At 40.3% G+C, this 14,025-nt stretch overlaps 2 protein-coding genes across 6 annotated transcripts; one reads left to right on the top strand and one right to left on the bottom strand.

Annotated features, from left to right (window-relative positions):
• Positions 1-1,041: 1,041 nt before the first annotated feature.
• kek4 (kekkon 4) lies at positions 1,042-12,250 on the top strand. Of its 4 annotated transcripts, XM_068296836.1 has the most exons (5): positions 1,042-1,304; positions 2,326-2,522; positions 8,491-8,742; positions 8,865-11,255; positions 11,318-12,250. In XM_068296836.1, the coding sequence occupies exons 4-5, from the start codon at positions 9,389-9,391 to the stop codon at positions 12,037-12,039; spliced, it is 2,589 nt and encodes an 862-aa protein (XP_068152937.1). In that variant the 5' UTR covers positions 1,042-1,304; positions 2,326-2,522; positions 8,491-8,742; positions 8,865-9,388; the 3' UTR covers positions 12,040-12,250. The 4 variants fall into 4 exon arrangements, with proteins under 4 accessions (XP_068152937.1, XP_068152913.1, XP_068152926.1 ...); XM_068296812.1 differs by having other exon boundaries at positions 8,491-11,255; XM_068296820.1 differs by lacking the exon at positions 1,042-1,304 and adding an exon at positions 1,700-2,110 and having other exon boundaries at positions 8,491-11,255.
• Ogg1 (8-oxoguanine DNA glycosylase) lies at positions 12,237-13,945 on the bottom strand. 2 transcript variants are annotated; one of them, XR_011033281.1, is made up of 5 exons: positions 13,700-13,943; positions 13,327-13,644; positions 12,772-13,258; positions 12,564-12,706; positions 12,237-12,492 (listed from the first exon to the last, which is right to left on the bottom strand). XR_011033281.1 is itself a non-coding variant. In XM_068296876.1 (4 exons), the coding sequence occupies exons 1-4, from the start codon at positions 13,816-13,818 to the stop codon at positions 12,617-12,619; spliced, it is 1,014 nt and encodes a 337-aa protein (XP_068152977.1). In that variant the 5' UTR covers positions 13,819-13,945; the 3' UTR covers positions 12,237-12,616. The 2 variants fall into 2 exon arrangements, 1 of the variants encoding a protein (XP_068152977.1); XM_068296876.1 differs by having other exon boundaries at positions 12,237-12,706; positions 13,700-13,945.
• Between the last annotated feature and the right edge of the window lie 80 nt (positions 13,946-14,025).

The following is a 14,025-nucleotide window of genomic DNA, read 5'->3' as shown; positions in this document are numbered from 1 at the left end:
CTTTTAGTCCTACCACTCCAAAGCCTACCATTTTATAATTTTCAATTCACCAATTCAATTGCCAAATCAATTTGAAACTGTTGATTACGATTGACCTTTCGATTTCGTTTAGAAAGTCAGAAGCTTTAAGGTAAAATTTTTATAGATATGTACATATGTATGTATGTATGTATGTATGTACTTCTTTTCATTATGTTTATTCTCAGTGTTGGAGAATATGAAAAATGTTTGTTGTCTCGACTTGAGTGTTGCAAAAGTATGCAAACAGAATCTGGAAATCTTTCAGAATTAGACTCGCTTTGTGGCAAAAGTCTCACGAAATTCATGCGAAGTTCATTCATTTTGAGCATTCTAAGCATCATATCCATCGTCGGGCCAAGTAATCGTAATAATCTCAATAATATGTATCGTCTTCACGACAATGAATCAAATGCAGTGGGTAAGTACCACATACATACGTACGTTATTTTGGTATTATAAATAAACATTTTATTACTCTTAATTCAGTATGGGGAAACGGAGTCGTTGGATTCACTATCGATGCATTAATTTTTGTTAACCTGTTGGCCTTCCTGTATGTCATTTCCCATATAATACTACATTGCATTCACTTTTTCAACAACGTCGATGGATGATCCCACTAATTTCACTCAAACACGCATCAGTTCTATGCATTAATCTACTCTAGGATTAAAAATAAATTGCCCTGTGTAATTATTTGATTTGTGTGTGGTTAACTCATTGAAAACAAAAATATATATTTGGCCAAGAATGCACAAAGTCCCTACTGATCGAAGTCTAATCATGAGTACATGGAGCTGCAGAGACCACACCAGAGAATAAGCCAAGCAGTGCGAATTTCCCCTACAAGAGAAATGTGCCCAACAACGACACAATGAGAAGGAGAGATGTTCAGCATGCGCCCATTTAACGCTAGCTGCTTCAGCGGCTCTGTTAAGGCAATGTTGAGGCTCTGTTAGTTGACTTGGACATATAAATGCTGCATGCAAGGAATTTGGCTAAATCAGTCTGCGGGCGAGCGTGGTCGTTGGTGTTGGTCGTTGTTTTTTGGGGCCAAGAAACGGCATTTCTCTCAGTCGCACAATTGGCAGCGCGGCATGGCCAATTTAGTGTCTTGAAGTTAGTGGGAGTGGCAGTAACAACATTTCCGTTTATCGTTACCGCAACCGTTACGTGTTACCGTTACCGTTACCGTTAACTCTGTAACTAACATTTGAACGTGAACGTGTATACCCTGTGCCGTGTTGTGGCATGCCGTGGCGTGACGTGAGGTGACATCGAATGTGAGTTAGTGGCAATGAAGCCGTGTGAAGAGTCGTCAAAGTCGTATGCCATGTACCTATGTACCTTTATGGCCATCAGGCATACGATGAGACAATTAAGAACGAATATCCATAATTGCCAGAGCACATACCAACACATACACACATACAAAAGACACTTTTGTGGTGGCTGTCTGAGTATATAGGGTGCCCTGTGGGGTTGGGAGAGCATGGCCAATGCAATTTGTTTTCAAGCCAAGAAAGTGCCGCAAAGCTCTACGACTCTGGCCATGGTCAGTGTCATCATATTGCCGTTCGTGTTAAAGCCAATTGTATAGAATTGAGCCGAAGAATAGACACAAAAGGCAAAAGCTGTGTGCATTAGAACGCGACTTTTTTTACCTTTTTTTTTTCATGCTTTTTTTTTGTTGTCTTCAATTTGCCTTTTGCCATTTTTTGATGCAATTTGCTGTGCTTTGTGCAATAATGGTGATGGCACTGGCTAGGTCGGTGTCGGTGTCGGTGTCTGTATCTGTGTTCTTCTGGCCAGAGGTCAAGCCATCTTTTAGTGACCACCACCACAACCACCCAACATCATTGCCCGCAGAGGCCACCCGTGGCAAACAAAGAAGCGGCGACAACATAAGCAAATAATCACATTAAACAAGTTGAGGCAGTGCCAAAGCAAACAATATTGTTAGAGACGCGCGCGAGGGCTAAAGCCAACGTTGAAGAAAACAGACAGACAGGCCGACTGACTAACTGGCCCTGTCAAATGGCAACTGGAACTGCGGGACTTGGAAGCGCGCTATCGTTCTGCCGTTGATGTACTTTTTGAATTTTTCATTGCTCCCTGCCTTTTCAATTTTTTTTCATGTTCTTATTTTTCATTTTCAATTTTCCATTTTTGTTTTCCTAATTTTATTCCATTTTCTTTTTTTTTTCAATTCGCACATGGCATTAAAAATGAAAAAGCTTCAGTGAAATTAACAGCAGTTTCCTCTGATTTTTTTGTGCTCTCATTTTTTTGTTGTTGTTAAAGAAATTAAGTTGTGAATACGAAAAAACAAAATATGAAATAATAAACATAATAAGAAGAAAGGAATAAAAGGAATACAGAGTGGATATACAATGGAAAAGAAGCATCGGCCAACGTATATGAATACGAATATTTAGAAAACAACCGAAGAACAAAAAAAAAGAAAAAGAATGGAACAATAAAAACCAAACGCCAAAAATGTGAGTTGATGAGATCTTCTTCTTTTTTGTTTTCTCAGTCTCACTCATGTCCCATCTGGGCCATAAAGGCAACACCCTGGCCCTTCTCTCTCTCTCTCTCTTTGCCTGTACTTCCTCACCCACAAACTTCCTGTGCAAGCTTCTAAGAAAATTTGAAAGAAATGAAAGTGGATTAACTTTTTCAATACCCTGTGGGAAGAGGAACAAAATTTGAAAAATTAAAACATAATCTAAGGATATTCTAAAACGTATTGCAGCGCCCCCTGAGGCCATTGGTTATCTGGCAATCTAATTATCTATCTTAATTTCGATTTAATTGCTACTTTTAGTAGAAAATTATTCTAGAAAGGTCATTGGGAATCCAACATATGCCAATTCGGGCCAGACTCGATTGCCTTTAGATGAGTCTTTTCTCCTTGAAATGCCCTTTTGACCCGACCAAAAAAAGGGTATTAAGACCAAAAATAAAATAAAACATAATAGTATTTTGCATGTGAGACGAATAGAACTCAATGTGAAAACAAAAGACAATCGTAAAATGCTTTGACTTGCTTGCTTTGACAAAGTTCAAACCCAAAAAAAGAAAAATAAAAAAGGCCAACAAACAATTAACTATGTACACATATGTATGTATGTACAACTGAGTTGAAAATTCCGGCTCTTTTATCTAAAATTTCATTTTCATCTGGGACCTAACCTAAAGCATTTGTTTGGCCAGTGTGTTTTTAATCTAAACGAGCCAGAACGAGTCCCTCATCAAGAACATTAAATATGAACCTTTCACTGATTATATATTGTCCTATATATTATTCGGGATATAACGTTTTTAATGTCTGAATAAAAACTACAGAAACAAAACAAACTGGCCAAACAGTTGAATTTTTAACGTCACCAAAGTGAGATTTGAAAGTTTGATACTCATACGACGTGTTGTCCCCATGATTTGGCATGTCAAGCCAATTATTTTCCATGTATGTACATATTTGAGTATGGTATACAATATGTGCATATCAGTGGGCATATTTAGTGTGCGAGATGTGGCTATAAAGTTCATCGTAAGCAAAATTGAAAATTGCCCCAAAAAGTATGCTTGCCTTTTCTTCTAAAACAGCCATTATATGAAGATACAGTATTTTTATTACTTATTTCGAAAGAACGTTTCTCCATTACACGATGCACACATTTCCTGATACTTTTTAATAAGTTTGTTATCATCTACACACATATGTAGCTTTTAATCTACTAATCTTTTCCTCCACACCTCGTACACGGCGACAATCATTTTTTATATGAATACATAAAATGTTTGCAATTTGCATATATGAAAAAACCAGAAAATAAATAATCGAAAAATATCAATTGAATTTACTAAATGACCTACTAAGCGATTCTGACACATTCCCTCTCCCTTGGAATCCTCTGCAATCATCCCCTTAGTAAAAAAAAACCATAAAAAACAAAATAGATAGCCGAAAAAAAATTCAAAATGAGATTTGAAAGAGGAAGAACGAGAGCTGCAGGGGGGTTGAGAATGGGTGGTGGAGAAAAAAGGAACATCATGCATATCATGGGGGGAAGGATGAGATGGCAGTAGGATAAGAGCAAACATCATTATAAAGTCCCACAAAAAATGTACTTGAGAATAATCTTGAAATCAATTTTTAGATAGATACACAAAGATTAATTGAATGCAAATATAATTCCAATTGATTAGATTTTAATTAGCCCCACTTTTAATTGAATTAAACAAAATCTCTTTATTTTAGGAGTATTCTGTGTGAATGTATATCATGTGCGTGTGTCTGTGTGTGTGTGCTTGTGTAAGAATGTGTACAATTATAAATTAAAGCACTTGGGAAGACTGCAAAAATAATGAAAACAATTTCAATTTCACGCACTTCTTATTTGTGTGTATCTACTTAAACATTCTTCATGGTCACAAGAATGACCATCGGAGGCCACATGAATTGAGAAAACTCAGATAAATACTAAATAAGAGGTGTGGCAAAGTTTTTTAAATACTATGGAACTTATTCTTCGCCTCCTTACACATTCGACAGATGTCAATTGTGCATAGAAACTGTAGTTGGACCATGTTTTACAACAAAACGGCTTTGTGATACCTTCTAAGTAGAAAAGTCTTGAATAAGGTATGTACATTTGTAGATATAGACTAAGCGTTTGCCTAGATCTTAAAGGATTTGCATTTGACAGGAGTCCAGAATTATTTGGCATCACAACGTTTTGATTGCTATCTTCTCTTCAGCTCTTATTCATCCTAAATAAAAGTTAAATCTTTTTATATTTATACATACGTATTTTCGAATATGCCCAGTTAGTCCTTGATAACAGGGTAATGGAATTTCCCATAGGAGAGCTCGGCACAGTTTCAGGTTGCAAAACAAGGAAAAAAATGATTTATTAACTTTTGTATTTGAAGTATTTTGTATAATTTATGCCGCAACTAAGTTTTGTTTAATTTGCATTCGAAATTTGTAATTGACCTTTTTATTTATATAGCCAAAGAAATTTAAGAAATTTAAGAACATTTTATAAAGACACAAATTTTGTTGGCATAGTCATAAAAACCAAGTTAAAGCAGTTGACTTGATTGTTAAGAAATTTAAGAACATTTTATAATATTAATATGTATTGTTAGGTTTAAGTTCTAAATCTTAAAGAATACAAATTTAATTGTATAAAATCAATTTAATTGATATTGACAGAATCTATAATCATGATAGATTCCATCTCAAAGACAGCTTTTTTAAGAATATGCTAAGGGATAAAAGATACATTTTCCTACGAATTATTCCGGTTTGTAAGGGAAACAATGAATTATATTTAGAATTTAAAAAGAGATAACGACTTGCTTTGAATATAGAAAGGAATGTGCTGAGTATGGGGATTATTTTTATAGAATGTGGATAGAGAATGCATAAAAAGCAAAGATGACTTCAAAGACACATGAAGGTTTTGCTTCACCACACACACACACACTCATGCACGCACACACACTATTTCACTCCCATCCGGTCTCTCTCTCTCTCTCTCCCTCTCTGTTGCTCACTTATGATTTGTGTTTGCACTTTTTTAAATAACGACTATGTAGTATTTCAAGAAGAACCTGTGTAAATAGCGCATATTTATAGCACTGTTCTTTGTTTTAACCAGCCGTCACATAATCCCTTGTGGGATGGCACGACGACATAGGGCAACTCTTAAATTGGTTGAAAAGTTGTCATATATTCGACTAGAGTATGCCACACCTACAAACATATACCATGTCCCTACGAATGTATGTTTGTGAGTGTGTGTGAAGTAGGTAGGAATGTGGCTCCTCTGGATGCGTGCCTGTGAATATTACATGCATACATACATACATATATACCAATATGTGTGAGAATGAGTGCACAATATGACGTTCGTTTCGTTGTTGTACTTAACCACGTTCCTACCATTTTTTTTTTTATATAGATACATTCATATGTATGTTTGTCGAAATATATCTCACACCACACACACAAAGACACACACATACACATATACATACTACAAAAACATATATACACTGCGGACAAATCGTGCCTTTTCACATACCCTACATGTGCATACATACATACATTAATAGGGTAGGCTAGGGTAGGGTATTTGAATCATATTGCAATATTCATGGGGCAAGTTTCGATTCCAAGCTGTAAATGCCTCAAGTTCTGTGATCGTTAAAGCTCTAGCTCATCAACTTTTCAAACCTTTTCTTGCGAATTCGAAGATGCAAAAATTTGTTGGGAGTTCTCTTCATAAATTAAATGAAAGTAACATTATTTAATTAATTTTCTTTGGGTTTTTTTTCAAAGAACAACATAAAGAATATTCAGCTGTTTAATTAAACCACTTGAAGTACACAGATAGACCGTAGGCATAGCATACTTTGAGGCACAATGAACACTGAAAGTAGTAACCTTTGAGCAATCGCTGGATACATGTGCAGTCGGGCAACTCTCCGAGAGGTTTTCGGCATATCTTTTTTTATCACCCACTGTCACACTGCCTTTGCCTCCGTTTCAGTCGCTGTGTTTTCTGGTTCAAAAAGATATTAACGCGCAGAAAAATACTGCACATTAGCCGGCGTAGTTTTTCATTTTTAATTTTCATTCTCTGCGCTGTGTGGTGGCAACCATTTGCGAATGTCGACCCCCTCTTCAGTCATGAGTAGAAAGCTGGGGCTGTGGCGGGGGAACTTCAGCTTGGGGCTTTGGGCTTCTGCAAAAGTTGATGGGGCAGACGGCTAAAGGGATCCGGACGCAGACACCGATACGGACAGGGACACGGACACAGACACGGACACGGACGCGGACACTGGTTGAAGTATGAGCTTTGGGGATTCATGGCCGGGCATTAAGGCAAACTAGAATTTAAATGAAACTTTAACACGTGGAAAACTTGGGGGAATTAACCGGTAAACACGTGTAATGAAACGCGATTTAAACAAATGTTGTCTGCCTAAAGTGTTTTATACACTCCGAAAAAGCAAAAGGGTAGATAGTCCTTGGCGGAGAAATCCCAAAATAAATGGGATTATCTAAATAGTTTGAGCAGCAGATCACTGTGTAATATTTTTGTTGATGTGAAATTACTCATACGCAGAGTGATCCTAATGGATCACCAGGCTATTTGTAAAAATTAAAAATATACTTTATACAATAAAATAGAAAGTTGACTTTAAAAATGTTAATATTCTTACTGAAAAATACAAATAAAAAGAGTAAGCCAAATAAATCCCATACCTTTGTGGGGGTTTAGGTTTTGTTTGTTTTTTTTTATCTGCTTTTTTTTGCCTATTAGGATTTTCTGATTGTGTACCCAGGTATAGAGATTTCCGTTTCGTATTATGTTCAGTTGAGGGAAAATTTGTTGAATTAAATTCCATAATTAATTATTGACGTTAGATAGGCAGCTTACATATGTATATGCATGCATTAGTAGTAGAAAAGAGCTAGCTTAAAAAGAAAATTCTATAACTAATGAACTTCAAAGACTACTTAAAAGTATAAGAATAAAGAGTGAGATAGAACCGAAGCAAGGAGTGAGGGAGGAGGAAATATAGGTGAAGGCATTAGTTCGTGTCAGCGGTTAATTAAATGCAAATCAAATGGTTTCTATATATACCAATTTCCAACCCCATCCGACAGCACATTGAAAATGAATTGTTAGGTCATTAGGCGCAACAATGTAAGTAGATAGACACACATAGACACACACACACACACCTCCTTTTCGCGAAGAAAGGCAAACTTGAGTTAATTGAAAATGCGCGTATATAACTAGTTAGTCTTTAAGTAGATTACATGGCCATGAAGCCTGTGCCCGTGCTCTGCTCTCTCCGCTGCTACCTCTGCCATCTTGCATATTCTTTACATTTATACTGAAAGCCATTCGCTGCCGCATTCTCTTTATGCAATGAAGAGCAAGCGTGCCACACTCTTCACATGACTATGCATACATCTATGTACATACATATGTATGCCAGGGACGAATCTAGTATATCAACGGGTTTGAAGGCCTCTCTTTTGAGAACCAAGAATAATTCCTCATTTTATCCCAATTTAAATTTTATAACAAAAACATTGAAACTTTAAGGACAAGAGCATTGTTAAGTGTAAACGAAAAAGATCACAGATTTATTAAAACATTTTATTATTTTTCAAAACAAATTGAAAATTGAATTGATTTAACAATTTTTGGGAGTTTTGAGATATGACTTTTTCAAAGCATACTTATTGGCACACTTATATACAACAAGCAGTGAAAAAACATATAATTGACAGTGCTAAGTGAATCCATGGGTTCTGAGTACTATAACACTTAACTTTAACTCTATCGGCCACTCCGGCACTGCTTTTTTAGTTCCACATATGTATGTTTATATATACCACATATAAATACGTATTACAATCTTTCATTTCAGTGTAACGAGGTGCATCTAACCAGCTCCAATTGTGCTCTCGAGCGAACAAAGAGGCAAGGAACGAGGGGGAAGAAAGAAAGAGTGTGTCTGTGAGTGGCAAAGTGGAGTGGAACGTGAATGACAGATAGGATTAGGCGTCGCAGCAAGCAATCGAATAAACAGCAATTAAAGTGCAACCGGATGCACGAGCGGATGTGCAAGCGAATCTGCCAAATTGAAGAGCGTGCCAAGTTTATGTGACCACAGAGGCAGGCGAGTGGCTTAGCGAAGCCCAAGACACAAACCCAACCTCAAACCCAATCCCATATCCCGACACGAACTCAAACGCCAACGCCAACGGCGACAGTGAATAATTTCCTGCTCTTCATATTCAGCAAACAGCCAACAATCTAAGGAGCCAAGGAGCCAAAGAGCCAAGAAGCCGCTGATTGCAACAATAGAGTGAAAAGGACGGAAGGAAAGGGGAGGATAGGGTAGACGGCTGACAGTCAGCAGGGAGCACTTGACACGCGGAGTTAACATCAACATCACAACATACACACTCGACTCCACCAAGTAGAGACCATCGGCCTGTCGCGGTCTCGTTTCCGCTCCCGTTCCAGACCCGATCCCATTCCAGCCAGTCAAGACGCATCCAACCATCCGGCGGCTTTGTTCGAGTAGCAGCTCCAGACACGCCGCAGCCCCCATTGTGTTTTTTTTTTTATCATTTTTTTAACTTAAAGGCTGCTGCTGCTGGTGCTTGACTTCAGTTTTTTCTGTTTTATTTTTTTTTTTTTTTAAGTTTTTTGTTTTTGGTTTGCTCCATTTTTTGGGGGGAACCTTGGCTGAATGTTGTGTCAGTGGCAGCAGCAGTGGCAGCAGCAGACGCCGCACGGGATAAAGATTCACCTGAATCATGGTTATCTGCAATCCCACTAAACAGAGACGGCTTTCATCTACCCTTACCCCATTCCTGATCCCATTTCCGTTCACCTCACCTATCGCTGCCCTGGCCCCACTAGGCAGTCTGCTGAAATGTCTGTGTGTTGTGGGACTCCTGCTGATAGGAGGAGGATTCAGTCCCGCCAGCGCCGATTGGCTAATGGATTGCGGCAATTGTCACTGCAAATGGAATTCCGGCAAAAAGACGGCCGATTGCCGGAATCTGAGTCTGAGCGGTGTACCAGAGAATCTCAGCTCCGAGCTGCAAGTACTGGATCTGTCGCACAATCGTATACCGTATCTCGAGCAGAATGCCTTCCTGGCGGCCGAATTGCAGAATCTGCACAAGCTCTTCATAAGGAACAGCTCGCTGCAACAGATCAATCCGCGCAGTTTCACCCAGCTGGAGATATTGATCGAATTGGACTTGTCCAACAATTTACTGCGGGAACTGCAGCCGAACGTCTTTGTCCGATTGATCAAGGTACGGGCCCTGGTGCTCAATGGCAATCTGCTGCAATCGCTCAATGGCGGCGTCTTCCACAATCTGAAATATTTGCACAAGATCGAGCTGAAACACAATCGTTTGATGCGCATCGATGCCCAAGCGTTTGTGGGTGTGCCGCTTCTGTCGCAGATTTATCTGGATGGGAATCAGTTGAATGTGCTGCGCAAGGAGAGTTTCGAGTCGTTGAAACGTCTGACGGCTCTGTCCCTAGACCAGAATCCCTGGAATTGCACTTGCGAATTGCAGCTCTTTCGAGACTTTGTCCTCAAACAGAATCTCTATACGCCACCAACCGCCTGCTATTATCCGGTGCAGTTGCGCAGCATGCTCTGGATAGAGGATCAACCTCAGGCATTTGCCTGCAAGCCGCGTATAATTTATCCGGCCCGCGGAGCCTCCATCAACACCTCCAAAGAGAATGTAACCCTGGTATGCCGCGTCCATGGCTCGCCAAACACGGTGATTGCATGGGACTACAACAAACAACTCTACAGATCGGAGAGCGCTTTACAGCACCACCATCATCAGCAGCAGCATCAGCGTGTCCATATTCAGATGGTACGCGAAGAGCAGTCCAAGGATCATCAGCAGTTTGGACGAGATATATTCATCTCGCGTCTCACTATTTTGGGGGCCGAAAAGAGCGACGAGGGCATCTACACATGCTTGGCGGAGAATGCCGGCGGCAAGGATGCCGTCCAAATGAGCCTGCTGGTCCAGAAGCCTGGCCAAAGGGATTTGTTGCTGCATAGCAATCTCTTTGTCGTGATCTGTCTGATGGCCTTGGGTCTGCTCAGTGTTTCGGTGCTGCTCTCTATGGTCACATGCTGCATTTACAGGCGTTTTAAGCAGCTCCATCCTAGCCAGCATGCCCATTTGCGTCAGTTGAATCTATCGCCCCAACAACTAGCTGGCACTGGGGCAAATAATCCTGGAGGCAATGGTGGTATTGGTGTTGGCGGTGTTGCAGCTCCTCTGAATGTTACGGGCGGCACAGAAGTTCTCCTTGATTCCGTGAGTGCGGTGGAAAATACATCGCTCAGCAATTTTAAACATCACAAGGCGTCGGATCGCGAAGGACCCGAAGGTGAGATGACGGGACAAGATAGCAAGTATGTCGACGTGATAATGGGTGGTACTCATCATCATCACCTGTCGCGCCAATCTCCTTCACCCCATTCCGTGGTCGGTTATCTAGAGGGTCAGGCCATGGGCGCTGATTCCGAGGGTCCATCAATGCGGTTGCAAAGAGATCGAAATCGAGATGGTTCGCTGCGTGGCGATAGTCAGGATGTCAGTCGTGGTACTCAATTCTTGGAGCAAAAGTCTGAAGGTAACTATTGGGATACTCTTCCGATGCATTCATACTTATGTATATGTTTTTCTCCACCATAGATAAGCTCAATGCAAAGTTCATGCAAACTGAAATTAGCCGCAGCAGCACTAGATCCTTCAGTCGTGGCGACAGCTCAACCGGAGGGCGCCACACATCGATTTTGGCCACAGGCGGTGAGTACAGGCCGGATCTGTTGCCCACATGTAAGAGTCAGCGGGGCAGCGGTGAGGATTTGCCATCGACAATTGGTCACAATCCGCGCAGCAAATACAACATTAATGTCCAGGAATATCTACAGACCAAATACGGTAGTGTCCGGACTGCGGCAAGCAGCAGCAACAACAATAACAATAGCAACAACAAACAGCAACATCAGCCAGATCACTCAATTAATGGCAACGGGGAGCAAGCGATGGCATATCACACCAAACGTGAGGCCGCCCCTAGCATACCACTTGTCTCATCCACATCGTTAACACTGGCTGAGACCCAGGCCCGTAATCTGCAACGGCACTGCAAGTCCCTGCCCATGGCCATGGCCAATTTGCGGAGCCAACCCACCGACAACAATGCCGCAAGCTACGAATATCGTCAACCACCGCCGCCGCCCTATAGCAGTGTAATTGCTCGATCGGCGGCCAATGCGACAACTAGCATAGTCACACTTCCATCACCCTCTCCATCGCCATCTTCACCATCGCCATCCATGTGCCAGCTAACCCCACGAGGCGGTATTCCGACGGCTACAGCAGCGGCTGCTGTGCGCAAGCAACTTCTTTGACAGCTCGTCACGAGGACGAGAAATATGTGACCAGAGGATGAACAGTAGAACGATTCCCGATCAGCGTCTACGTGGGAGTGGACAATAAATTGTGCATTGCAGTGGCAATGTGTCTTCTACGTAGCATGTGTATATACCTAATGTACAACTAAGATTTCGTTTTTGTTTTAGTTAATAATATATACAATACATATATATATATATATAAATACTTTTATGTTTTTTTTTTGTGTAGTCTTACTTAGTGCATATAAACTTAAGTGCTTCATCTTATATACTTCCATAAAATGGTAATAAATGGTAGCTGGGTCATGAAGCATTGTTTTAAACATTGTTTTAGTCAAACACATTTCAGAGTGATCTCACGGCGGGAAGCGAACAAAGCCAAATGCGTTTTCTTGTTCCAAGAACACCCATTTGTTAAAACAAAGCCCATGTGGAAAGCAGCAAGACCTTTATGGAATATACTCCTTTAGAGGCAATTCGAAAAATTCCGAACACTTACTTTTGTTCTGATTACTTACTAAGTTGTCTTCAATTCTAGAAATACTTAATTCTCCTCCAATTGAGTATGTGATTACTTTTGTAGCTTTTTACTTTTCTTCTTTGGTGGGTCCTCTTCTGCGGATTTGTCTTTAAATTCGGGTAGAGCAGAGCAAAAAAGTACCTAAAATTCATTTAGAGCAAAGATGTTTATATAGAACCTTCGAACTATGTATGGGGAGAACATACCGCTTGAGCCCACCCCGCGTATGGACCATGTAGTTTTTGAAAATGTTGAGCCACCTCATTATAGATTTTGTTGGTAACGCTTTTTTGGCCAGTTAAATGGGGCAAATAGTGTTGCTGAGCCAACTTATAGATATGCGTATCAACAGGGACTGCTATCAGATGACCCAAGGACATCAGACAAATGCAATCGGCCACCTTGTATCCGATACCAGGTAACTCTACTAGAGCCTCACGAGCTTCGATATACGGCAACTGGCGCAATTCGTCGAACCATTTATCACCGCCACGCTTTTGTATCTGCTCCAATGTTTGAGCTATGAATTTCGAACGATAGCCAAATTTGGCAGCTCGCAGATCCAAATCCAATTGCTTGCAGTCAATGTCTTTGAACTTTTGCAGGGCGGGAAACGTGTACTCATCCTGGCCATGGAAATGGCCAATCTTAGTGCCATACGAGGAACAGAACCACTGGATCATGGCGGAGATGCTAAACACGACATTCAATCAGCAATCAAAACGTTGTTAAATTAAAATAAAAAATGATTCAATGCCTACCGCTTAATATTATTATTTTGACTGCAAATGAAGCAAATGATATTCTCGAGAGGCTCTTGGGACAATATTCTCACTGGTTTGCCACAAAACGTTGCAAACTTTTCATCATTCTTCGTCCAAGAGCACTGCTCCCGTTCCAAATCAAAGTCGGCACGCAAATATGCACTTAGCATAGCCTCGTAAACATATGTTTGTTCCGGAACTGCGTCGGCAAAAGCCTGAAATTCAATATGTTCATTTGTTGGTGTTAGAACCCAAAACGTGTCCAGCGCAACTCCACAATATTTTGTTTGCCGCTCATGGCTCAATTTACGCCAACTGTGAGAAACAAACATTTAAGTGTTTTCTGACTTGCTCTTTAATCGTGACCTACCGAAAACTCTGACCGCCCAGCAATGTCCTCTCGAGATCGCAGGCACTTGCAGCTAATCGTATAATGCCCTTCTTTTGTAGTATTTTCGACATGTTAGCCGAATCGGGTCCCATTTTCATTTCAAAAATTTCACATATTCATATGATAACCATGCAATCGTTATCGATAGACACGATTACTTAGGAAAATAGAGAACTAGTTCACCAACAAAGTTTCACGAAAATTTGGTGTTGGAAAAATTATTCAACCATTTGAATTACATACGTGCATATCCGTTCTAAAATATAACATTTCACATGAACTTGGCAAAGAAATTTTTTAAATCA

The sequence above is a fragment of the Drosophila tropicalis genome, unplaced genomic scaffold (assembly GCF_018151085.1).
Source record: "Drosophila tropicalis isolate 14030-0801.00 unplaced genomic scaffold, ASM1815108v1 contig_158, whole genome shotgun sequence".
NCBI lineage: Eukaryota > Metazoa > Arthropoda > Insecta > Diptera > Drosophilidae > Drosophila > Drosophila tropicalis.
This window is presented reverse-complemented; position numbering and strand designations above follow the sequence as displayed.